The sequence below is a fragment of the Peromyscus maniculatus genome, chromosome 20 (genome assembly GCF_049852395.1).
Source record: "Peromyscus maniculatus bairdii isolate BWxNUB_F1_BW_parent chromosome 20, HU_Pman_BW_mat_3.1, whole genome shotgun sequence".
In the NCBI taxonomy this organism is placed as follows: domain Eukaryota; kingdom Metazoa; phylum Chordata; class Mammalia; order Rodentia; family Cricetidae; genus Peromyscus; species Peromyscus maniculatus.
In genome coordinates, this window is record NC_134871.1 from 23,235,699 (window position 1) to 23,263,528 (window position 27,830).

General features: G+C 36.7%; 1 protein-coding gene across 49 annotated transcripts in view; it reads right to left on the reverse strand.

The window, feature by feature from the left end:
- Rims2 (regulating synaptic membrane exocytosis 2) overlaps positions 1–27,830 on the reverse strand; it is a 491,805-nt gene that overhangs the window by 279,276 nt on the left and 184,699 nt on the right. For 8 of the 49 annotated variants that reach the window (XM_076555854.1, XM_076555851.1, XM_042265294.2 and 5 more), the window contains exon 1: positions 13,554–13,957. The exons of 39 other annotated variants lie outside the window; for them this stretch is intronic. In XM_076555854.1, coding sequence (XP_076411969.1) covers positions 13,554–13,675 — 122 coding nt within the window. In that variant the 5' untranslated portion in view covers positions 13,676–13,957. Of the gene's footprint in view, positions 1–13,553; positions 13,958–27,830 lie in introns of those variants that run through there. 2 more of the 49 variants (XM_006988703.3, XM_042265290.2) reach the window with 1 other exon arrangement.

Genomic DNA, 27,830 nt, shown 5'->3' on the forward strand with positions numbered 1-27,830 from the left:
GCTCAGAATATATTGGATGAAAAAATCAAATCAAAGGGCAGGAGCTAGAGAGCAGGCTTGGCAGCTAAAGTGACTGCGGGGCAACCAGGACCGAGTTTAGGTCCCCAACACCCCAGGAAAAGCCATGTGCACTGGGCGGGGCACCAGAACCGCAGCACTGTGGGCAGAGACACACAGATCCTGGGACTTCCAAGCCAGCGAGTTTAGCCAAATTGGTGAGCTCCAGGTTGTAAGAGACACAGTCTCAAAACATAAAATAGACAATGATCAGAAAGAACCCCAGTGTCAATCTCTGGCCTCCATGGCATACGCACACATATTCAAGTACATACGTACCACAACAGACATGAACACACACACATAAAACATACACAAATAAAAGGGTTAAAGAAAACCTAACTTTTGAGAAGTAACCAAACGGAACACGAGCGATGGTGGCAGTGGTGAAGAGATAAAAAGAAAGCCACCTGGGTACAGAAGACTAACAACTGCCCTCATGCAGGCGCCGAATAAACAACCAACTTGCTAACACAACCTCTGACTTTCTTGAGATAAATATGGAAACGGTAATGATAATAGACAGGAGGTAACACTTTAAAAGCTGGGCACAGTTTTATTTGGCTTCCTCTTGTTATACTGGTATAGTCCTGGGCATCAGGCAAACACTGGAATTCTACATTATACTTTATGGTGACCTGTACTTGCACATACTAGTTTAACATTCTACACTTGTGTACCATCAAACATATTATATAATAAGTAATATATATATAAAATTAAAATAGACAAATTTTCATAAAATTGTACTTGAATCTCTTCTAAGTAGTAAGTTACTATAATAGTTTAAATAGCACATAACAGGTAAAGGAGTAATTTTAATTAGTTTAATAAAAGCACAAAAAATTTCCTACAAGATCCCAATCAAATCAAATATTAATAATTAGATAGCTTTCAAGTGAACTTACTCATTTCTACTGAAAATTACTATGTAAGATTATAGCCTGCTAATTCTAAATTGATAAGTTAAGGTAAGCATAATAAAAATGGCAGTAAAAAAATATTTGTCACAAAGGATTATTACCCAGAATACATAAGGACTCAAAAAAACTACAAAACCTCACCTATGCCCCTGTAACTAACCCTAATGAAACTCCTTGGGTCACACACACACACACACACACACACACACACACACACACACACACACACACACGGGGTGGAGGGAGATATCAAACCATTTTGTTGAAAATAAACATACAGAATTAGGATTAAAGATAATATTGTAATCTACTAGTCTAAGCATCCGAATTGTATTAATTTATGAACTGTTACCAATGTGTATGATTTCAATTTAAATATTTCTTCTTATGCTGTCTGGTAAGAAAATTCTGAAAATGTTTTATCTCAAATTCTAAATTTCAATGTAAAACCATATGACTTCATTATGGCACTGAATTTGCAACTGCATTGTGTCATTTGATTGAAAGAAATTTTCTTAACATGGGTTTTAAGGTTATTAATCCATTAACTCAGAGTTCAACAAATGAAACATAACTTGCGATACCTCAACTCAATCACAGGATTCCTTGAACAGCACAAATACTTTCTTGCTAGCAGTAGAAAAAAAATAAGAAATAGTCCAAGCATTAGGATTGGACATGCCAATCATGAATGGCTTTGAAGGATGAGGGAAACCTAATTCAAAAACTATGAGACCTCTAACACTAAGAAACAACCCTGCCCCCAGCAATTCCCAAAGAAATGGGGACTTTGTGTGACAACTGGGAATAACTAAATGCTGCCAACTATCCGAAGGCAGGTGAAATAAACTCTTCCCAGAAGCTGTCAGATGGCCATTCTATCCTTGGGGTTCAGCCCTAAGATCCATCTGAGTACAACTGGGATTCTGATTATAAAACAGCAAGACAATAAAGAAATGCTTAGCTCATTCAACTTATAGTCATTTGTTATTATAAAACAGAAAATGAATCAATGACAAAGTAGAAAAAAATTATGACTTACACATAAGCAGGTGAGGAATTATAATATTTGCATTATATAATCCAACTTGGTACTTCATTTAGTTGAAGCTGTTCCTGCATGCATTTGTTACAATACCAATAGTAAAGAATACACACAAGCATTTCCTTCCCTGCATGCACTTCATAGGAACTGGATAATATTCTTTAAAGCACACACTGCTTTAAGCTTCAAATGTATTTTCATCTCCAGATTTGCATTTTGTGTAAATAGTTCTTAGAACAAGCTGTTCAGTTTTTCTAGAAAATGCAGCAAGTCCTATTCTTATGATTGCCACATTTCATTTTGAAATTGAGGTGTACCATAGAAGAACACACAAAAAAGAGTAATGTTCAGAAATAGATTGTAAAAAATAAGGTGTGGGGATTTAAAATTTTTTAAAGACTGTTCACAATCACGGATAGTCATATTTTAAGCTTAGACATTGTTCTAAAAACTAGAATTTCATCTTTAGCCTACTCATTCTAATTATAAACATCATGAAATTTTCTTTAAAACTTCCTGTACAAAATATTTTTTTGTGGGTTGGGGATGTAGCTTAGCTGATAGAGTGCTTGCCTAGCATACACAAAGGCCTGGGTTTGATCCCACATTCGGCCTCATAGAGAATTTAAGAAAAGCCTGTCATATCTGAGACCTTGATTCAAAAGAAGAGAAGAAAACCACTGAACTGGAAGTACATCTCATGAGAATGTAAGGAATAAGTATTCCTTATTCTAATAAATATTCCTGTTCTTTTTCTTTTCACTCTAATCAAACATTTATATACAAATCGGATAAAATTAAAATAGTAACATTTCAGCTACCATCACCTCAAGGAAAACACAGTTCGTGGTAAAGCTCAAGATCCTGCATCAAACTATACTCCAGAAAACAGATAAAACATTTTCATGTCCAAAGACAACTCCATATATGAAAAATACAATTCAAAACTTAATTAATACATGAAAAAGTCACCACTTAAAACTGAAGGAGATACAACCTGGATATTAAAATTAGCAAAGAAGGATGTTTCACGCCACTACCTATATCAACAATGTCCAAGGAAATAAAGATTAAAGACTCATAATGAGAAAGAAAATAGTAAAAAGATAAGAAATTACAAAAAAAAGGATAAAAAAGGAAATGGCAATTTTAAAAAATAAAAAACATGTAATTAAAAATTCACTAAGCTTTTTATCCTGTTGATCATGAAAGAACAGATAAATAGGTCGATCTTAAATTTGTTTTCTACAGAGAGAGAAAGAAGATGTAGAGTTGGGTGGGTGAGGAGGGGAGTGGGTGGGTGGGTGAGGAGGGGAGTGGGTGGGTGGGTGAGGAGGGGAGTGGGTGGGTGGGTGAGGAGGGGAGTGGGTGGGTGGGTGAGGAGGGGAGTGGGTGGGTGAGGAGTAGGAGAAGGACTTTGAGGAGTTGGGGAGGGAAACCACCATCAGAATATACTGTATGAAAAATCATCATTTTTCTATCTGAAAGGAGAGGATGCATTCCATCGAAAAATTACAGGAACTGTAAGATAATCTACAAACAGATACATTTAATTAGCCAATCAGAGGAATAAAAAGTCTTTATAGAGAGATAAAAGGTTTGCACAGCAGCCAAGAATTATCAAATCAGAGTGAGACAGATACTCACAAATGCAAAATCTGAAACACAACACACACCGTGTCCAAGTGTGTCAAAGTGATGCTGTGACAAACAGAAGATGAAGAGCAAGCTGTGGTAGCAGTCACGAGAGCCTGAAGAGAGCACAGCAGTGATGGTGAATGACTTACTTATCCACCAGAAACTGGGAAGACCACGAAAGCAACAGAACTTCAACTTGAAATCAGCATAGCTGTCCACACAACACTACACACAGTGAAAATAATCACAAGGAAGAACATTAAAGGTTTTCCACGTAATAATAGTAGAGAAGTAATCTACTTTTCAAGAAATATTAAGAAATTCTCCATGTTGAGGAGTCTACAGAAAGAGAAACTATTGAAATGAATAGTATATGAATAGTTACAAAAGATTAGTAAAAGTCTTCTAAAAGGAAAATCTGTGCAAGGCGGCAGTGGTGCACGCCTTTAATCCCAGCACTTGGGAGGTAGAGCCCGTCAGATCTCTGTCGAGGCAAGCTTGGTCTACAGAGTGACATCCAGGACAGGCACCAAAACAACACAGTAAAACCCTGTCTCAAAAAACCAAAAAGGGAAAAAGAAAAGTTGTAACACTGTCATAAAAGTATATAATACGTGGAAATGAAAACAGACGTATAGAAGGCCAAAGGAGAGAGCAAATGGATTGATATGGTTGGAAAGTTCATGAAACATTCAATGACATGAAACAAACATTAAGTAGTTTACGAAAGCACAACCAACTAAATCTAATGGTACTATAACTGTAGTAAGCAAGTAGATGAAATAGATTTCCCAAACACAGTCACCCAACTTTTAAAACAGCAGAAAAACAAACAAAAGTGAAGCAAATATCTAAAGAAAACAGACCTGGATTGAAGGACATCACTAACTGCACTGAAATCTGAAGAAATGTTCTTTGTAAAAGAGAGCTTGCTGGCCTGCACAGAGCTCGGCAGTCACGGGCACCTGCTCTTCTAACAGAGGACCTGACTTGCACATGGTGGATCACAACTATCCAGAACTCTAGTTCCAAAAGATCCAACACCCTCTTCTGGCCTCCAGAGGCAACAGGCATGTATTTGGCACAAATACATACATGCAGGTAAAACACTCATACACAAAAAATAAAGTAATTGTTTTTTAAAAAAGGCAAACAGTGTTAAAGTTATTTTTAAAAATAAGATGTGCTTATGTAAATAACCTTAATGGAAACTTGCAAAAGATGTTATGTGCCAATAAAAATAAAAAAACTATAAAGGATCTTTTATGAACACAGATGTAGGCAATACTTATCAAAACCATAGAAAAGGTCAAGCAGCAATATATATATATATTAATAATATAATGAATAACATACCATTACCAAGTGGGATTTACCCAGAAATGCAATGTTGGTTTAATTAAAAGTAAAACATAATTCACATTGTTAACAGAGTACAGGGAACTAATATACAGTTCCAACAGCCATAGAAAAAGCATTTCATAAATCCCAACTTATTCATGATTTCAAAAAGTTTTACTAAACTGGGCAGTGGTGGCACACACCTTTAATCCCAGTACTCAGGAGGCACAAGCAGGTGGATTTCTGTGAGTTTGAGGCCTGGCTAATCTACAGGGCAAGTACCAGGAAGGCCAGGGCCACATACAGGGTAACCCAGTCTCAAAAATAAAAACAAAGTAAACTAGTAGACTTTCACAACTTTTGTTTGGATTTTTATTGCACAAAAAAATCACATTTCAATTGCCCAGTTTAAATCCAACAAGCCAATTCACAAAGGCTCAAGATGCAACTTTAAGTTAAAATAAAAACCTGACACACAAAAGAATAACTAGAAATGAAAAGTTCACGTGTTTAAATAAAGCAATTAAAAAAATACTCAGACTATCCATTTACATCATGTCAGAAATGTTTTAACTCTTAGAGGCCAATACTGCAATGCAATCACAAACGATTCTTCAAAGAACCCACACACCCGGTCAGCAACACACCGAAGCTGAAGAGTTAGTATTCAGTTGTTCTGACTTGACAAAGGCAGACACTCATATTACCTGAGAGAAGGCAATTCATGGTATTGATATTTTAAGCAAATCCTCAAAAATATTTAAAGTCAAATGTAAGGACAACACCATCACTGCAAACTTACAACACTTTGATTTTTATAATACAGTATTGGTTGTAAGACAGGAAAAATGGCATACATATGGAATAAGAACTAAAAATGGTCTCTATTTGTAGGAGATGACTTTGTGTACAAAACACAACAAATCTAAAAAACATCTGTAACAACTGGGGAGTGAATTTTGTAGTGACAACGTATACAACATCACAGGACTATGTCACAGTAAGAATAACACTGGAGATGTCACGATACCTGATCTCAAACTGTATTACAGGCTTAGTAAGAAAAACAGCACGGAACCAGCGTGCATGCATGTGTGAGTGTGTGTGCGCGTGCGTGCCTGCATGCCTGCGTGTGTGTGTGTGTGTGTGTGTGTGCGCGCGCGCGCGCGCATCAACAGAATAAAGACACAGAAATAAACCCACATAGCTAGAGCAACTTGATTTTCAATAAAGTTGCCAAAACTGCGTATTAACATAAATATAAGCACTTGAACAAATGATGCTGTGGACATGGACATCTGCATACAAAATAATGAAACTAGATCCTTCTCTCCACCTGGAACGAAAGTTACTGAAAAAGTTCAGTGGTGGAGGGTTGGCTAGTCAGGTAAAAATGCTTGCTGCTCTGGGGAGCAAGACCAGGAGTATACCAGCAGGCCAGCCAGTGTACCCAAATCAGAATGTCCAAGTTCAACTTAAGAAGAAACTCAACATCAACTTCTTGCATCCACATGAGCACACTCACACAACAGACACACATACAATCGCCTCAAAGTATAATTACTCAACACCACCACTTCTAGGAATATACTTGAAAGAACAGAAGTCAGGGTACCATAGAGACACTTGCACATCTAAGTTCACTACACACAATTCACAATAGCCAGGATGTGGAATCTGCCTATGGGCTGGCAAGACAGTTTAGTAGATAAAACACTTGCCACTCAAATCTGAGCATCTGATTTCTAATCCCCTTAACATACACAAAAGCAGCTATCTGTAATCCCAGAGCTCCTACTGGAAAATGGAAAGCAGAGACAGGAGAATTCCTGGAAGCTCAAAGGACAGCTGGACTGGAATGCATTGCAACAAACAATGAAGCCACTGCCTCAAACAAGGTGGAAGGACCAACACCCAAGGTTTTCCTGTGACCCCTGACACACATGCCCCTCACCTGCGCATCCACATTCACACACAGATGGGCCTGTCGGTGCACACACACACACACGCACGTGCACACACACTTTAAAGATTAAATAATTAAATGAAAACATGATATATCTATACAATGGTATCTTATTTCATCAGAAAGAATGAAATAATAGTATTTGCATGGAAATCCATAGAACTGAGGGTCACCATTTTAAGCAAAATAACCCAAACTGAGAGAAAAAATATTACCTGTTTCCTCTCATATAAGGAATCTAGATTTATATAATATATAGATATATACATCATAAAAGCAGATGGACTGTGTGGAGGAAGAGGTCCAAAGAGCAGTGTAAGACAGGGTAATGGAGGGACTGTGAGTTAAGAATAGATAAGCATGTATAAAGACACCAACTTAACATGAAAAGAATACAAGTGTAAGACACACTAACTGACTCAGTTTACTATAAAATTAGAGTGCTACACAAAATGCACAAATACACCAATACAACAGAAAGGGGAGTTGGGAAGTAGAGCCACTTTTATACAATGATTCAATTGTCTACGTTAGCTTTAGTCCAAACAGTCCAATAGGAGACATATCCTTAAGTCCTTTCAGCAACTCACAGGAGGATAATTGACTATTATCTGGAAAAACATGAATCTCTCCCCATTGCTAACATTATAGAAACAAAATTTAATCTGTGGTTGATCTGATCTAAAAATCTAAAATTCAGTCTAATAAAAGGTAAATAGAATATGGTTTTTGACTTAGGAGTTGACAATATTTTTAAATAGCCCATAGAAAATAAAAACTGTAAGAAGAAGAGGGCAGATGCCCCACAGAGAAGCATATACAAACGGCCAATAAACATGTAAAAAGTTGTTCGTGTACGTAGTTAGCTATCAGGAAAATTAAAAAAAAAAAAGTGCTCAAAAGGAAATGACATTAAAATGACCAAACATAGAATAAGTAATATCAAGAACTACTGTTGTCTTGAAGTAAAAATAGTAATAATCACAGCCAATGGGATAGCAAGTGTGTCAGAAGTGCTGTGTTCAAATGGGAACGCTGGACACTTGGTCCTGGCAGGCAGGGCTGTTTGTGAAGTCTTTATGTGATGGACCCAGAGTGAGCCTCAGACTTTGTAGACTGGCCTGGTGTCTTGTTCTCTCTCTCAGCTTCCCAAAGGCAGACACAATGTGATCTGGCAGCCTCTGATCTTGTCTCCACTCCTTTCCAACATGATGGACTGTATAACCATTAGAACAATAATCAAGTAAAACCCTTCAGTTCAGTGAATTTTGTCAAAGTATTTTTACCACAGAAATTCAGACATGTCAGTGGAAGCTTATAGAGTACAAACGTTTTATAAAATGGTCTACCATTATAAGATTAACTATATAAAATGCCCTGTAATCTACAAATTCCAATTTTAGAAATTCATAAACTTATCTGTCCAGACTAAAGATTTGTGTAAGATCGTGGTGTGTTCATAAAATGGAATGTTATGCATCAGCAAAGGGTAATATACGTATGTAACACACACAATTTTAACTGCAATTATAACAGCATATGTGTTGGTTTTCCTAGCAGGTACACATGCACCTGTGAGCACAGAGAATAAGCAGGGACACAAAGCAAAACACCCAACCATACAGCTACAAGTGCCACAGAAAGTCAGGAGCAAATCAGTATTTCAAAAGTCACACAGTAAAAGATGAAAAAGTTGACACGGATATAAGTTCATCCAAATCTTAAGTTTTATTTAAGCAATTGGACTTTAGTTTGTTCAAGAGTAATATGACAGTGGTGGACCAAAAAAGTTTCAAACTGTGTTTCTTATAACTCAACATGATTCTTGTGCCTCACATTCTAAACCAGATATAGTTCTGAGTTAAACTCCAAAGAAAGCATCCTCTCTGTCGAAGTACGGCCTTAAAGTACTGCACAAAAATAGAGTGCTCAAACTGCAACGGTTAAAGTTCCCCATAAGAAGTGTTCAGCCATGTTTTAGAACCACATCGAATATCTCAAATTTCAGAATCAAAATTCAAATTGCACATGCCTCCAAGGACTGACTTTCTTGAGGGCATAAATTTTTGTGACTAATTCACAAATAGCTATAGAGACAGCTCAGAGGACCACAGCACACATTAAATAAGTGCATTTTACCATGCCACGAACAGCATCAGCATCTGTAAAGTTACTAATAACGGGCTTAACTTCACTAAGATTATTATAAATTGGTAAGAAAATTGAAATTCATATTAACCTATCAGTTATCATCAAAAGCAGTTGCTTTGTAAGTTAGGTCATTGAAGAAATCACTTAAATATATCCAATATAATTATTAAGCATCCATGTTAATCATGATATACAATCAAAGATCATAATAAATATTTCTGTAAAAATGTCAATGATACACATATCTGACTCAAGTCATTTCTCTCAGAAATCAAACACAAACAATTGTAAAAATAACCTTCCATGGCTATAATAATGATTACAAATATACTTAATAAAGTTTATATATATAAATTGTGTCCACTGATAACTCAATGCAGTGCATGTTAAGATAGTTTCTAGAATCCAAACATATTTCCTTTTGCTTCTCAAGACAGGATCACAAAAATTAACAATTACATTTCATGATGAATTCAATTCTTTATGCCCCTGAATATAGATGGTCCAGGAAATGCATTCCTAAAATGAAAAATGATTGTGCTATGATTGTGCCAAGCACAACAATGCACACAGTGTGCAGAGTGCATCCTCAAGCTCTGAAAAGAAAGCATGCTGCTCCCTCAATGTCAGAGCAATCATTAATGCCCAGGCATGAAAAACAGTGCCCGTGCCAAAATTTATGAACACAAATTAGTGGTTTCATAATAAACCAAAGCAATAGTAAATGGTCTGTAAAGGATTAAATACTTTGACCATAAGTACTACCATTCTAAATAAACATTTATTTTATAAAATCATGCAAAACATTGATGTTTAGAATTGTTGTAATGTTACAATAGAAATGATGTATTTCCATTAGGTAAGTTAAAGATTTATAATTCATTTTATTACATAGTGGTCTATCATTTACCACCAAACACTTTTGTGAGACAAAAGTAGCACTAACAGCAATCAAGGACAATAGGTCTAAGATGGATCTACTCCAGCTAAATTAGCCCACGCAGTTCCTAGACTTTCCATTAGAAACGCCAACAAAAACAATAGTCCTTACTCTACTGGTTTTTATCTTAGTTTAAAAATTCTACATATCCCATTGCATATATGCACAGTGGAGAGAAAAGTATTTATAGCATCTTTTCTGAATAAATTCCAGTCTTATTGTGCCCCTATCTGGTCAGATGGAACAGCAAACTGACCGTCACACATTTAATGACCAAAACAAGAATTGCATCTAAAGGAAAATACATATTTCTCCACTGTATGACAATGCTAAAAACCAACAAAGAGAAAAATTTAGAGAATAAAGTATACTTTTACCTAATTTTATTACAAAACAAGTCATTGTTATTATGTTCGTTTGAGTGTTGCCCATAGCAACTGTTAACTCAATGCAGTGCCCTCTGTCATAGACAGTTTCTGGAGTCTAAACATATTTAACCTTAATTCCAAAGCCAGGGTCGCAAAACTTAAAAATTAGATTTCATGATGAAATCAGCACTTGAGGACTTGTATACTGCTGATTCAAGTAATTCACGGTTTAATTTGTGGGAAAACGAGCTCACAATGAGAAGACTAGATGACAAGAATTTCCTTAAAAGCCATCAGCAGTGGTTTACAAGAATCCAGGCACTTTCCGTTTTCATTGCTGGGTCATTAGCTGTCTCATCTTAGCTGCTGAAGAACAGATCGTATCTCCTGCCTCCCTGATGTTCTAAAATGGTACTGAAGGCCCATAAAGAAGAGAGAACCAACTAAGAACATTCAGCCTGAAGCATGATAGTTAAACTATATGGTTTCCAAACAAAAACTACTCTAAATAATCTAATAAATATCTACTAGTTATAGCTAATAAAATGATTTGGCAATCCATATTAATCTCCAGTTCAGTGATTTATGATTTGCACAGTATTACTGGCACACATAAAATCTTTCCTTCTTTGACAAGTTGAACTTAGAAATGTTTTTAGAGCACATTAAAAAGATGTTCAGCTTTTAACCTTTTATTGCTAATATGTCATAGAAAACAACTTCATTGCCACCAAAAAGCTGATAAATGTTCAGTTACACGCTTGAAAACAGGAATGGTACCTAAGAAAAGTCTTTAATTTCAAAACTGCCCGGCAGGGTCCCCTTTTCATAATGGATTTTCCCACAATGGATGCATCAAATTTTAATAATTTCTCCTAAAACGCAATTCAGAATAAAATTATTTGGCCTAATTTACAATGTTATTTTCCTGTCACTTCAAATATTATAATATCTCAGCACAAATTCTGAATCTTCCATCCAACTAATCTAAGAAGAAAACTGTACTACTCCCATACCAACCCCAACTGAAGTGGCTTATGTAACTGAGGGACTCAGAGGCACTGGCGTGCAGACCAGCAGGAAGGCCCCACTCTGAGTGCACCCTCAGATGACAGTTCAGCTCCTCTTCCATGAAGTTGAGGAAGACAGAAACTGGAATAACATAGTGGGGTTGGGTTTGCTTCAACATTAACTGTAACATTTTGCTGAGGCACGGGCATTTCTCTTAGGAGAACTGAAGCAGAGTAAGAAAACTGAAGCAATCCATTTATCTAATCTAAACACAAAATATAACCGAAACTGTTAAACGTGGTAATACACATTGGGAATTCATGTACTTATTTCACACTCTCCATACTTCCAAAATAACTATGTGCACAAATGCTTTTGCTTGATCATAAACATAAATGAAGTAGCTGATTATTTCTAAAGAGCAATTTGTAATAATGGCATGTTTTTCTTAAAGAATAAGACATTAAGAACTTATAAAAGCATGATTTTTTTTTCTAAAATGGAATAAATTCATCATTTACTAGTATTTCTGAGAAAACTAAACAATATTGATTGATGAAAGCACTAGAAATTTCACAACTTATTCTTTAATTGTGCCAAAATAAAATGCCAGAATTTAATATGAGCACTGAAATTATAAACATGTCAGCAACAACGCAAAATAAGGCCAAGGCAAGGGCAGAGCAATGGGCACATTGCCAACGCTAAGCGAGGACCTGTGCCCACCAGGCTGCCACAACACAGCTTCTCCAGGGAGCGCGGACCGAGGCACACGGGACTCTCCATATCAAAACCATGCAGAGAAGACTACAAAAGAGCCTTCGTTCTAAAACTCTGGTAGCTTAGAAAACCACATATTACTTTTATTTTAAAATGATACAATATATATAATTTTACAATAAGTTAAAGAAAGTAAGGTGATATGTTGCAGAATAAGAAAACAATGTCTTAAAATAAAGAGCCTACTGTAGAACAGCCCAGCATTGCATACACCATCACTTCTTAGATGAGTCTTAAAGGAAACAATGAAAAAAAAAAAAAAACCTCTATACACAAAGAAAAGGTCAAATATATTTGCCACCAAGAAAATTTTTAAGTGACAATACATTTTCAGGGCATCCTTTTCACTTTCTATATTAAGATACATAATGTATAATGAGGGGTTTTTCAATCTCTAAAATGGGCTGCCTCACAGTATTCAGAGGTCCTGAAAGAAGTAGATCAATAAAACCCTTCAGTACTCTAAGCACTGTCAGCCCCTCCATCAATTTCTAGAAAATTTCAGGGCATTTCTGTGTTATCAGACATCTGTCTCAGTCCTTCCCTGTATATATTTTGCCTAAATGGGGTATTTTTTTATTAATATTGGAATAAAACAGGAGAGAGTCTCAAAAGCTGAACAACTTCAATGAGGGAAGAGCCTAGTGATAAAACTGCATTTTTAAAGCTCTCCTCAGTGGAATACCTCGGTTAGTGTGAGCCAGAAAAACCATCTAGAACATATGTTCATAACTGAACAACCTTCACCACAAAAAAAAAGATCAGTTGAGAGAGCAGTAGAAATTTAAAATAAAGAATCCTCCCAAGGAAGCAAACCTAACACACGACATTGCCTGCAGTCTCGCAACCCAGCCTATTTAAGAGTATTGATCTGCCCTGCATAGAGAAATGTCTCAGCCCAGAAATCATCTTCTGCATGTTTTACAAGAGCACGCATGATTGCTTATTCATATTTTCCAACAAATCACACATGATTATACAGTGCCATGCTTATATGTGCAATGCAATCACTACCATGATTGCAGGAAAAACATCTATTAGGCATTTTAAATTAATCATTTTATTTATTAGGAAAGAGATAGTGAAACAGCCTGATCTGTATTATGTTTCAGAGGTCAATCTACTTACATTTAATATTCTCAATATGCCCTAAAAATAAGAGACTTTCCTTCTTAAAATCAAATTAAGAATGCTATGTAAATGCCGTATTTTACTTAAAAAAAAAAAAACAGCACCCATATTACTAATACCTCAAGGCAAACAATGTCATAGACATACAAGATTACTTCTCTGAAAATAATATTAGAAAAAAATATACTTTAGCCTTACTTACCTTGCATTGTTCAGCGTTTGTCCAAAAAGCTCATTCTGTATAATATTTGGTGGGGATGAAAAAACCCCATGGAAATGAGATAAAACAGAATTGCAGACCTGGCGCAATGTCTCAAATTGCATTTTCTTTCCTTTTATCCTCCTCTTATTTTTCCTTACCACCTGTCTTTAAAAGTCATCTATTCGCAGAAACCATCAAATAAAAACATGCCAATCAAGTTCCATATTTCTCCTGAGCTCTGTGGAAACTGTGCTTAAATGAGCAGAGGTTGATGGTTAATTGTACAGTCATTATTCTTCTACTTCAGTCGGAGGAGACTCGGCTCGTGCAGCTTTCGGCGGTCTCCTGACTGTAGCAAGAATTCTAAACAGCAGTGAGCTTTTGGGCATTCCCAGCTCAAGTGTGAGGCTGGGCTGCTTTCATGTACTCTACTCATATTTCTCTAAGCCTATTAAAAACACGCAACGAATATATGCTGTCGTCAGGAGTTTCTGCACATCTGGCTGCCGGCAATAAAATCTCGTAAGTAATAAAAATGGGACAAGGTATCTTCTCAATGTTGCTACTGGGAAAGAAGAGAAATTGTGCATTTTTTCCAGCCTCTTTCTCTTTTCTGAAAAACGAATGACTTCAGCCAGAGAATGTGTCTCTTCCAGCTACTGCACAGGACTGAAACACTAAAAATAAGTGCTCTGTTCTCCTTTCAATATCACGAAGTAATGAGACTATGACAGACAACAGGCTTCTACCACCTACAGCTTTCAGGCTGGAACTCTGCAGCACAGTACACTCAGAAAACGTGCACTCGGTCATACTAATTTCTTTTTTAACCCACCCTAAATTATTTTTAAAGAAAAGTGAATAGTGTTCCTTCTGGTCTCTTTTTAAAGACTCCATACAGTGACTATACAGTGGGTTATGTAATTATAGAAAAATATTTTACCATCTTAATTAAAATCCAACCAAATGACACATTATATAAAATCTTTCCCATAAATTAAAAAATGTAACCATGATCAGAGATATTTTATCAATTATTCTCGATTTATTTCAGTATAAGAGCCTATTTCCTGAAGGTTCCAACGATGGTCTTAGAACACTCTCAAATCAGCATGCATCCACTGCCAATAACTGTCTCAGATGAAATCTTAGGTGGTTCCATATATAGGGTCATTTATCTAAGATGTTCAGTTCAAGCTTTAACCTAAACTAAGAACGCCCTTATTTTGATGTCATTACTTCTTATTTTATAGGTGACCATCAATCTATTTGTCAAACACACACATGTCCATTCATAAAGAACATTTTCAGTTTTCAAGACCTTTTAACTATTTTTATTGCCCAGAAAATAATTTATATGTTAGTTCTGCTACCATTTGATAGAGAATGGAAAACAGGACTTTAATGATTGCACAGTTTTTAAAAGAATATTTGGAATGAGTCTTCATGTTGTCCATTTCATGTGTCCCTGCTCTCTATTTTCTATATATGTGCACACAGTCTTTGGCACATATACAAAACCTACTATAAATAAGCCATTCTCTAGTGATGAACAGGAAAACTATTACCCAGTGACCTAATCAGGGAGATTCAATTAAGAGAAAGCAACTCTACATTTTAATGCATAGTAAGTTTAAATATGTTTCTTCCATCTACCTCAATCAAAAGAAACCCTACATGCTGTGTGTTTTTAGGACTCTGATCATAACGTGATAATTTTGATCTTAAAATGGTCAATTTTTATAAAATGGAAGCATATATTTTTAAGATTCTTACTGCTTTTGGCTTAATTTCATGGCTTACAATATGTGATTTAATACCTAAATAACTGTTCTTGTGGATAGATTTAATTTTTATAAATAAAGCTCTTTTGAAACAGCCTGATAACTTATATAAATATAGAATAAAGCATGTTTTATTGTTTAAAAAATGTTTCTTCTGCGTCTGAAAACTGGATCTGGGGGCAGATCACAGTAAGGATTTCAAAAGTGGCCTAAGCACAGAGATATCACTGAAATGAATTTTTAAGATGAATCCTTGAATTAACCAAAATTTCATCAACTGGCTTGCTCAGAGATTTATTTTATACTCTCTCCACATAACTCACATACTACTGACCCTACTGTCCTGTTTCCTCCTATTTCCTCAACATCCCTCATGGCACTTCTTACCCTCCCTCGCCATTACTACTTTTCCCTTGTCCTTCTAGTTCTTAGTGCATCAAATGGCAAAGCAAGTCTTCAGGTTTAGATTCTGTCCTGCACTGTACCTTCTCCTCATGACCTCACTGCCTCTTTACAGTGTGTGAGAAAGTAAAATCCATGTCGTTACCCGACAGAATTTGAAAGATTCATTCATCCATTGAATTGTGTCTTGCATTCTGTTTTAGTCATTTAGCACAGTGCCCAATACAGTCAGTGTATAATAAACATGTTAAATAAAAAGATATGCAGACTTTATTAAATTGTTAGTTTTTAGTAACCTCCATAGATGGAATAGAGAAATCAGTGAAAGGTTTATCTATGCCTCTTAGTTTTCAAGTTACCACATGGTATCACATCATGCAATAAAGTTCATAAAGAGAAGAATTACTATGTTTATGAATAAAAACACTGTGATTTGATGGACTTTGTAACTTTGTCTCAAGTGTTGCAAAGACTGTTAAAGCCATTGGCTTCACGTTTTGTTATAGTGCAAATTAACCAACACGAGGAGAACAGAAATCACAGAGTCTGTCTGCAAAGAGCTGGATATAAGCACTGGCTGAACCCTTGTTAGCTATAATGCCCCCAGGATGTTCATTTTATATCTTTAGTACATACTCATTTCTTCACATCAAAACAGTACTCTCATTCATCTTCTATAGTTATTATTGGACTAAATATGTAATGTACATGATGTATTTTATAAACTCTACAATACACAGTATTTAGAAATCTCACTATAAGAAAGAACTTATAGAAGCAAATTACTGATTAAAAATTAACTATTACATTCAGGTGTAGTTGTTATCACATTTATGTATCAAAAAATATTTATAGTTTTCTCATGCATGCCTCTAGTATCCTCTTCAACAGACGGCAGTGGCAGATAATACTTATGATTTACCTTTTCCAGAAAACTTAAGCAAATGAAGAAATGCCTCACAACCAAGAGTGACCTCCTCTCTATCTAGTCTAGTAGAAATGGAACTTAACACTGGAAGTGATGAGGAGATACCTTCTGCTCCGTGTGGCTGTTCTACTAGGATCTTTAGCAACTCACTGCAAACAGCAGGCTCGTTAAGAGTTCCCGGATTCAGAAGTGCTTAGAAACATTTTAAGCAAAGGCCACTTAAGTGGATATATAAAATGCCAATCAATACCTGAAGTTCAATCCAAGAGTAATTAAAATAATTACAAAAAATGAAAACAAGGTTTTCCACCTATTAAATAGGCAAAATATTGACCAAGTGATCATCATAAGGGCAATATCCTACATTGGTAAAGCATTTTGGACCAATATTTAGTGATATAATCAAAGAATTAAAAATGTACAAAACAGAACAATAAAAAGGCAAAACACTAATATTACCTCAGGATATGAAAATAACAATTTTTTTTCTACAAGAAAAGGCAAACTTTCAACAGTTTGTACAAATAACCCTATAATCACAAGATAATCACTAACCATTAGAAGTGGGAGTTAAGAATGGGCCTTTAAACATATGCTTAGCAAGGCTTCAGTAAATCATACACCACCTTACTAATTTCCTTCTGTTTAGCTATGAATGTGCATTAGCAATAGACTCCTTTAACAACAAATTTCTGAAATTCTATAATATAATTTGTTACTATGAAACAAGAAAACAAAACTTAATGCTAATTTCTTTATATTATCTTCAAAAATCAGAGTTATAAATTCATGGTCATTTATAAGTTTTGGTTTACAAATATCTAAGAGATGCTAGTTAAATATTAAGAAAATTAACATAAACTCAAAAGGTAAGAGTCAGAATCTGGTGATATTTCTTACCTGATAAGAAACACAAATTTCTTACCTGACAAGGCACCATTACTCAGGGCATAGTTAGGTTTGTTATTTTAAAGATGTGCACATTTGGCTTTAATTTTTGTGTCTGTCTGTCTGTCGTCTCTGGGTGTGTGCACGCATGTGTGTTTGTGTGTGTGTGTGTGTGTGTGTGTGTGTGTGTGTGTGTGTGTGTGTGTGTACATTTGCCCCTGTGAGCTCATGGCAGATGACTTGAAGGAATCAGTTCTCTCATCCCATCCTGTGGGTTCCACTGCCTGATCCCGAGTCACCCAGCTTTGTTGTAAGCATCCTTACCCCTGAGCCATCTCACCAGCTCTAGTACTTTGTTTTCTTAAATAAGAACCCACCCCATAGCAAAGGCTAACCTCATGACCTCATTATGTAGCAGACTAGATCCCACCCCATATGAGGCTAACCTCATGACCTCATTATGTAGCAGCCTAGGCTGGCCTGAAACATGGGGATCTTGTTGCCTTAACCTCCCAAATAGGGACCAAAAGCGTGAGCCATACTATGTGGCTCACTTTAAATTTTTAATAGTAACCAAGTAGGCCCAATGAGGTGGCCCAAAGGGAAATGACACTTTCTGCGCATCCTGACCCTGAGTTCAACTGTCCTCTGACCTTCATTCATGAACCATGGCATGTACCTATCTATACTCACACATGAACAACATCCGCATACATACAAACACATAAAAGTAAGTAAATGTAAACAAATGTACCACAATGTTTCTATCACACTCTTTAACCTGCAAACAACTCAACTAGTATCCAAGCATAGCTAATGAAATTAGCTAGAGAAAGCACAGCTATGGAGATTGTGATGACACAAATATTTGAAGTCATGACAAAAATCTAGAAGTGCTAACAGAGCTTTTAATTTCTTAAACTATATAGCTGTATACATACAGTCTCCTCTCTACATATGTTATGTATCATATCCACATTACTCATATACATATAATTGATACAATTCCCCACTTCTCTAACCTTGTTCCATTGACTATCTGAAGTGTAGGAGAGGGAAACAGACAGCAGAGAACATCTTCAAAAATCCTGTCCTGTGTTTTGCAAATTAATATCATCTATTAGAAATATTTCACTGAAACAACGATCGCAGAAGTATTCACTTCAGAGAAAACAAATTAGACAAGAAACACTAAGCATAGAATTCCTAACAAATATAAATGGGAGGCATTCAAAACAGGTCATTTGCCCTATGTCTCAACTTAGGATGAACCAGACAGTATATTCGGGATCAAAGAAAGGATAAATTTAGACCTAAATACATGTATTCAAATCTAAAAACAACTAGAACATTTGTCTTCACAAAAGTCTGATAAAGGGGCTGGACAGTGTTCAGTGAGCAAAGCACCCAATAGGCAGGGTGAAGACAGAAGTTCTCACCTCCAGACCCATGTAAGCACCCAATAGGCAGGGTGAAGACAGAAGTTCTCACCTCCAGACCCATGTAAGCACCCAATAGGCAGGGTGAAGACAGAAGTTCTCACCTCCAGACCCATGTACAAGTCACCCAATAGGCAGGGTGAAGACAGAAGTTCTCACCTCCAGACCCATGTACAAGTCACCCAATAGGCAGGGTGAAGACAGAAGTTCTCCCCTCCAGACCCATGTAAAAGTTAGGTGGATTAGTTCTGTAATCCCAGAACATGGGAACAGAACATAGGGAACCCCAGGATCAAGATGGCTAACCCAACTAGCCAAGTGCCAAGGTCCTGGTTCACAGAGAGACTGCTCAAATGTGAAGAGCAATCTAGAAAGACACCTACGTTAATTTTAAGTGCCCATATTCATGTGAACATGCATACACATGCCTACATACACATATGATGCACACACACACATACAAAAAATCTGATTTAAAAAATCAAAGTTAAAATTAAAGCAGGTCACCAGGTGGGAGTGGCCTATGCCTTTAAATATGCACTTGGGAGGCAGAGGCAGGCACATCTCTGAGTTTTTGGCCAGCCTGGTCTACAGAGCGAATTCCAGGACAGCTACACAGAGTAACGCTCTCAAAAAAAAAATAAAATAAAATAAAGCAGGTTGTATAATGATTTTAAATTTTTGTAGATGCCTAGTTGCTTTCTAATATAGTTAATCTATAGATTTCTCTGAGACTGAACTATATTGGTATATACTATTTGCCATGGCTTCAGAACAGACTCAATCCAAATCACCTCTGTCATCTAAGTTGGAGGGCAAAGAGAAAACAAGGGCAAGCCACCATGCCGCATGAAGTCCCAACATCACAATCTCTCAGGCTTCTCTTCATTGCCAGGAGATATGAGGGCTAATCCTGCTGTGCTCTGGCTCAGACATATTTTGAAAAATGCCTAAAAGCTGGCAGCAACTTGAATAAACTTTTTCACAGAATGCAAGAGCCCAGCTATTGAGGACAACCAGATTCTACCTCCCAAATGAGAATATTCTAATTGATACACACTACCTAGAAGGAGGAAAATGAGTCTTTCAGAAAAGGTAATGTATGCCCAATGTCAGGACTGCTAGCTCCAAGTATAGCCACCAAGGAAGCCACTGGCAGTAACTCTACAGTCTCAGAATGTATCTGAACATGATCAGAGCCAATTCAATTGCTTTAGTTACATTTTCCCAGAACCACAATGTAAAGGATGTTTTCAGCCTTGGGACCCCAAGGACTCCATTTGAGCTTGAGAAGAGAGATCAAAAAGCACTTTTGCCACCTAGTAATTCCCAAGCTTCCCTACATACTTCAAGAAAGAATACTGACAAAACCTTGCTACTATGTGAAAATAACAATAATCACTGTCACAACTATAAACATGTTTCAGCAAGACATGAGAACAGTGGCATCTATAATATTGGCCTAAAGAGCTCTTATCTATAATTCCTTTCACGTAATTCCTCTCTACCTGTTACATTATAAAAAAGAACGGATTTTTTTTCTCCATTGGTAATTTTATTACACTAATACAAATGTGTTTCAGCCAGGCTGGAGAGATGGCTCAGCTGTTAAAGGCTAGGCTTACAACCAAAAATACAAATGTGTTTCAGCCATGAGACAGGCTACAGGAAATTGTGTTAAAACACCAGAATATGTTTTTGCTTCATTCTAATAACTACCTTACTATCAGGACATGCTATTGTAGATCTCAAGTATACACAATATTTTTTCACTTTATTAGCACATATTAGTTGTGAGATTTTCACACATGTATGTATCATATTTTGATTATGGTCACTCCCCTTATTTGACTCTTAATTCCTCTTTAAAAAGAACATCAATTAGTTTCTATGTTGAAAAAAGTTATCAACATAGAAATATAAGAATAAATTTTAACATTACAGTCCTCTGTTTTCAAATTAAGTTGCACATTACAGAACATTTCTCATAAATGAGAATACATTTTTATTCTTGTCATTTATATAAAACATGCAATTCAATGTACAGAAAAAGTAAGCAACAGCTTGTCTCTGGCTCAGGGCAAGTGGGAAACAGAGTTAGAATGTAACTGTTCTCCATTGCCCTGTGTGTGTTTATGCCATGTGGTTCGGGTCCATCTACAAGCCGCGGTGGCCATCACAGAACCACAGCTATCATTAAGACAGTTAAACTTAAGGCAACAGCAGAGAGTCCCAGTGGGCCATTTTCCCACCTGTTTCAAAACCGACAGGAGTGTTTGGAGTCTCTAAAGAGAGGCCTTGTTAGTCAGTCACATGGTGAAGGCTCAGTCAGCTGCGCTACATGCGACCCTGCTATCTGTGAAGAGCTCAAACAGAGCCATTAGACATTCATCTAATGAAAGACTGCATTACACACAAATATTAAATTGATTTATTAAATTTCTTTAAATTTTATGTTGTGAATATAAGGACAAATATCTAAAATGTAGTTTGCAGTGAATTTGAAAGAGAGCCAAGGAGTCTATGGGAAGGTTGGGAGAGAGGAAAGGAAAGGGGAAAATGATATAATTATATTTTAATCTCAAAAAATAAAATAATTAAATTTTTTAATTAAATTATATGTTGAACCAAAAAAAATTGACTTCCATCCCACTGCAATTACAAAAGGAATAATATCAATTAATATCTAATAATCTAGTACCTGAGTCCCCAGACGTACTTAGCAGGACTACAGTTTCAGGACAAACTAATGACTTCCTGTACATGTGGGAGAATTCAGGCTTATCATATGGGCCCCACAACTCTCTAACTCTTAGTCCTTTATCCTCTGAATGGTATGCGCTAAACATTAAGTCACTTGAAGATATAGCCCAACATTTCCCAGCCAAAGGTACTGAATCTCAATGTCAAATGATCCAAACTGTTATGCTGCATGAAAATATTGAAAGACTAAATCCCTGTTAAAAATCATTCATTCATTCATTCATTCGAGAAGTGTCTGTTAAGTATTAACTACAGTTTCATGGGTACTTTTCAACTCTTAAAGAGCACACAGGAAGAAAAAAGGTAGATTGGAGGAGAAAGGACGGAGGGAAGAGAATACAATACCATCCTAGTTCTCATGAGTTTTGACTTGTAGTCTAATGGGACAGACAGTAAATAAGTGATATTGCTGCTTCTGTGAGGATTCTGAGAGTAATATAAAGAGAATTTGTAGCAGTAACCCTGAAATAATCTTGGACTCTTTAGTTCAGAGGATATTCTCCTAGACTAAGTACCATTCAAGACAAGAATCACAGACAATAAAGTTTCAAACATGCAAGGAGGAGAATAAGAAAGAGTATTACAGGTGTGGTGCACTGCATGTGCAAACAAGGAAGAGTATATTATAGGTGTGGTGCACTGCATGTGCAAACAAGGAAGAGTATATTACAGGTGCGGTGCACTGCATGTGCAAACAAGGAAGAGTATTACAGGTGTGGTGCACTGCATGTGCAAACAAGAAAGAGTATTACAGGTGTGGTGCACTGCATGTGCAAACAAGGAATAGTATTACAGATGTGGTGCACTGCATGTGCAAACAAGGAAAAGTATATTACAGGTGTGCTGCACTGCATATGCAAACATGGAAGAGTATTACAGATGCGGTGCACTGCATGTGCAAACAAGGAAGAGTATTACAGGTGTGGTGCACTGCATGTGCAAACAAGAAAGAGTATTACAGGTGTGGTGCACTGCATGTGCAAACAAGAAAGAGTATTACAGGTGTGGTGCACTGCATGTGCAAACAAGGAAGAGTATATTACAGGTGCGGTGCACTGCATGTGCAAACAAGGAAGAGTATTACAGATGTGGTGCACTGCATGTGCAAACAAGGAAGAGTATATTACAGGTGTGGTGCACTGCATGTACAAACAAGGAAGAGTATTACAGGTGTGGTGCACTGCATGTGCAAACAAGAAAGAGTATTACAGGTGTGGTGCACTGCATGTGCAAACAAGGAAGAGTATTACAGGTGTGGTGCACTGCATGTGCAAACAAGGAAGAGTATATTACAGGTGTGGTGCACTGCATGTGCAAATAAGGAAGAGTATTACAGGTGCGGTGCACTGCATGTGCAAACAAGAAAGAGTATATTACAGGTGTGGTGCACTGCATATGCAAACAAGGAAGAGTATTACAGGTGTGGTGCACTGCATGTGCAAATAAGGAAGAGTATTACAGGTGTGGTGCACTGCATATGCAAACAAGGAAGAGTATTACAGGTGTGGTTCACTGCATGAGCACAAAAAGAGAAAAATCATAAATATATCAAAATATACCACCTTACTATGTAAGGATGCAAGGACATCAATTAGAGAGTAAATATAATAAGCCAAACAAGCTATTAGTTGGCTTGGATTAAAGCTCTCACAGTAGAGCAAGAGAGAAAGGAAGGGACTAACAATGGGGCGGCTAACTCAAGAGTACTTAGTCATGTCCACAGGAGTAAGAAGTGGGGTGCGAAGGTCAAAGGGTCAGGACCAGCTATTAGAGTTCTTTCTTAGGAAACGAGGCGTTAGTCTCCAAATGTGCTGAGACAGAGAATGCTAAATGAGGAGCAGCTTAAAGAAGGAAGGGAGAGCGGTTGAGTTGAACTTGAAGCATATGCACAAGGTTCTTTAAAAGGTAGATAGGTTAGTAACTGACATGTCAACATGGAGGTGAATTACAAGCACAGATGTAACTTCAGGGCACATTAAAATGTTAGTAAGTAGATGAGATAACCCAGAAAGAAAATTAAAATAAGAGATGTGAGATAAAGCACCAAGAAACAGCAGGATGGCTAGCAGGTAAAGACTCCTACTCTCAAACCTACTGGGCTGAGTTCAGTACCTGGGATCCAAATGATAGAGGGAGAGACTGGACTCTCATGGTTTGTCCTCGGACCTCCACATGTGTACACGTGTGAGCCCACACACATGCTCATATACAAGTAAATAAAAAATAATTCAAGATACAGGCACCAAGCAACTAAGGTCCACATTAAAACAGCAGGTGAAGAACTAAAGGAGAGCTAGAGACCAGAAAAACACAGTGATTGTAAAGAAGATGATCAACTCTGCATTACATCCATGCATTCTGAATGTGAAGAACTACAGCTTGTAATCTTCTGATTCAAAACAATTCTCCTGAAAATATTTCTTTTGACCTGATCTCACTCATTCCATAGGATACAGATCTTGCTTTGAAAATGATCTATGAACAGACACCTTAGTTTTGCAGTTACCCCTTTCTTCCCTCAGCTTAAACTAAGCAGGTAAAATTTGTGTTCAACCCAAAAGGACCTTCTGAAAATAAGAACCGGGAAGTCTACTGTTCAATCTTAAAATTTTAAAATTATTCCTATGTTCCTCAGAAAAGACGTGAAATGGGAACTTATTTGAGATTCCAGCTAGTTATGAATGAGGTTATTTATGCCCTATCTTGAAGAACATAGAAGGAAAGTATTCTCTTAAGTCTGTTACCCATGGGATTTCACACAAGATTCAAATTTTCTTACCAAGTTCTACTCCACTGATTCTGTTACTGAATCATTTCTTATCTTAAAAGAACCTCCCTTGAATTCAAATTTTCTTCTAGGTACGACTATTCTCTCTTTCTGTTCATCTTCATAGCAAAATTTCTGGAAGCTGTATACAGCCACTGCACCTACTTCCTTACTTTACATTCTTTTCTGGATTAAATTATCAAGTTTCGATTTTTAACATATTATTGAGGTTACTCTTAGCAATGACTTCTATATTGCCAAATTCAACAGAAAATTCTTCCTTCTCTGCTTAATATGACATACCTGTAGTATCAGATGCTAATGCTATGTTCTCCTTGACAAGAAGCCATTTTTACTCTTCATTCTTCACAATACCCTTGGAACTTCCTCTTCCCTGATGACTATTGTTTTCTTAGTGTCTTCAGTTAGCTCCTACTCCTGTCCTGTGTCTCTAGATGTCTGGAAGGTCCTGTTGTGGCTACACTGTATATTCATATGCAGGCTCCCCCAAGGTAACATGGGTCCCATGACTACAATCATTTATACTTCCAATCTTTGACCTCACCTTCTAAAATTTCAGACTCATTTAATCATTTGTCAATTTGGCATCACAAGGATTCCTGATTGATGTTATCAAACCTGTTTCCCCCAGGTTATCTAGGAACTATCCTTGATATTCTTTGTTTCATACATACATACATACCACATACATCCAAACTATCAGTAGATTTTTACCAGTTCTACCTACAAAACACAAGTTCATCAACATTTTCCATCTCAATATAATTCTAGTTCAGGCTACCAAAAGTCCACATCCAGAGTGTCTTAACTTCTCTCTGCACATACTGACCCTCAGTATCTGTTATACAAGAGAATGACTATATTTTCAAAAAACACAAGTAGTATGTTTCTTCCATGCTTAATCTCTATAGTGATATCCAGTTGTATGTCAAAGATGCTAAACTCTCCTGTTTTGTAAGACAAGCATGAGATGTGTTATTTCGAACAAGTGAATTTTGGTTTCGCTGTTTGTGTTTCCCAAGTGGTCTATGGCAAAGGTAGGATAAGCATCCTGAAAATAGCTCTTCTGACTTGAGTCTATTCATTCCAAAACACCCAAATCACACTTGACAGGATCTGGGAACAGACATCTGACTTAGGCAAACCTTCTCTTCCCTTCATGAAAAGTAAGCAAATCAAACTCTGTTTTACTAAAACCGAATTTCTGCAACTCTGATCATGGAAACCAAATGCTCCTTACACAGAATTCCCGTGCCTCATCTCATTCAGCCCCTTCCTACAAAATCTCTCAATTGACTTATAAGTTGATGTTGCAACTTTTAAGTGGCCCCAGAATTTATACAAGACAAGATAATGTAAAAATGAGTAAAAGACTAATTTAAGTCTTTGTCATAAGCACAATTCCTAAACCACGTGTCTTTCTGAAGGAATAAAATACTAAAGCACAAAATAAATGGGAAGACCTTCAGTTGTGTCGAATAACTCACATGCATGTTACATATATACATGTGTATATATCACGGAAGTAAAAAGGGTTGTTTGGCATCAAAATTTGATTCCCTAAACTATGCAGTACTATCATTTTAATTACATAAAAAGCTGTGATACAATTTCTCTGAAAGATTTAACTACATTGTCTGCTTTATTAAGACAAGTAAGTGTTATTCATATTTTAAAGTGGATATACAAATAGAAAACTCAGAATTTGAAAATACTAATGAGGAAAATAACATTTAAGATATGAACAAAGAAAAATGCTTACATAGAAATACATTAAAAGAAAAAGGACATGAAAAGTAACAAATGGAAGGGGTTTCTGCATCCGTAGGGAGGAAAAATCACGCTAAAGTTCAATTTTCCAGTTCAGGCACTGTGTAATTAGGTAAGCACAGTAAGAACTACTCTACAGATAACCTTCAAACTACCCTTGAAAGACTTTCATTCAAAACTCCCCAACTGTATCACATAACATGTATATGCAACTACTAGCTATGTATCTCAGAGAGAAAATCAGTAGATTATAAGCTTCGTTCTCTATACCATTTATTTTTACTGTCTTATTGTGAAAAAAACTAGAGTATTCAAAAATTACTAAGGAAATCCATACAATTCTATATTAATTTTAGCATTCCAAATCTTAGGAAAAGAGCATTCTGATATGTATTAAACTATCTTGACATGCACAAGACTAATTCATTCAATTCATTCTCTAGGATTTTAATGTTAAAAGTAACCACACAAAATTAAAACGGAAATAGCACACTGGTCACAGGACATGGAGAAATGGAGTTAGTACTAACCAGGAAGCTTCCTCCCTGCTGGCTAGCTTTCATAGCACTAGAGTGTTATGCAGGGTTGACAGTCTGGGAGCAGGGGTCATCAGCAGGCTTAGCCAGCTGTGTACCCCGTGAGCTACAATAATGATCAACATGGCTAGGTGTGCCCAGGGATGCAATAGAGGGTTGGGAGTAACCAAGCACTTTCTAGTGAGGTTCAAAGCCCACTCCACAGAAGAAAACTACATGCTTGATGCTGTACTTCTATTCAAGAACCATGGCTGGAAAGGTATAGACCCTGGAGGTGAATTTCTTGATACTATTTTGCTATGCAGACATGGTAAGAAACTGCTCTCAGAACTCTTCGGAGGAACTTTTTTATGCAGAGCATGGTGGTTAACACAGAAACTTACAGCTGGTAAAAGTGCAGAGAACACATGTCTATTGAGTGTTCAGCCACAGTGAAACACATACATCATAATCCCTACCCTCAAGGCTCAGGGACCATCTCAGAAGAGGAAGCAGATTACAAGAGACTGAGATCATGGAAGACCAGGGTGAACCAGTGTCTTCTGGACATGACAGGGCTGTAGCAGTCATACACTCACAACTGCACAAGATCAAATCAGTGAACACTACGGTTAGGAGCAAGGATGAGCTTCTGAGGTAGGGAGGTCAGTTTTCTTTAAGGTAAGATGATCACACTCCAGGGCAGGGCAGGGCCCCTTACCCATGAGCATACGGACAAAGCTTATTATAGTTGGTGGGGTTTTATTTTTAGTTTGGGTTTTTTTTTAATAATTAAAGAAAGGATATTAAGTTGGAATTAAAATTATGAAAATTATTCATATTATTCAGCTCTTTGTACAATGTACCTTGAAAATTTGAAGTCTAGTAACTATTTTTGGTAAGTGCTTAAATATTCCTTACCCAATCACATATTTTAAGAATTATACATAGCTGTAGGAGCTCTGCCCTAAGCAGATAAAGAGGGAATCTTCTGTAGCTG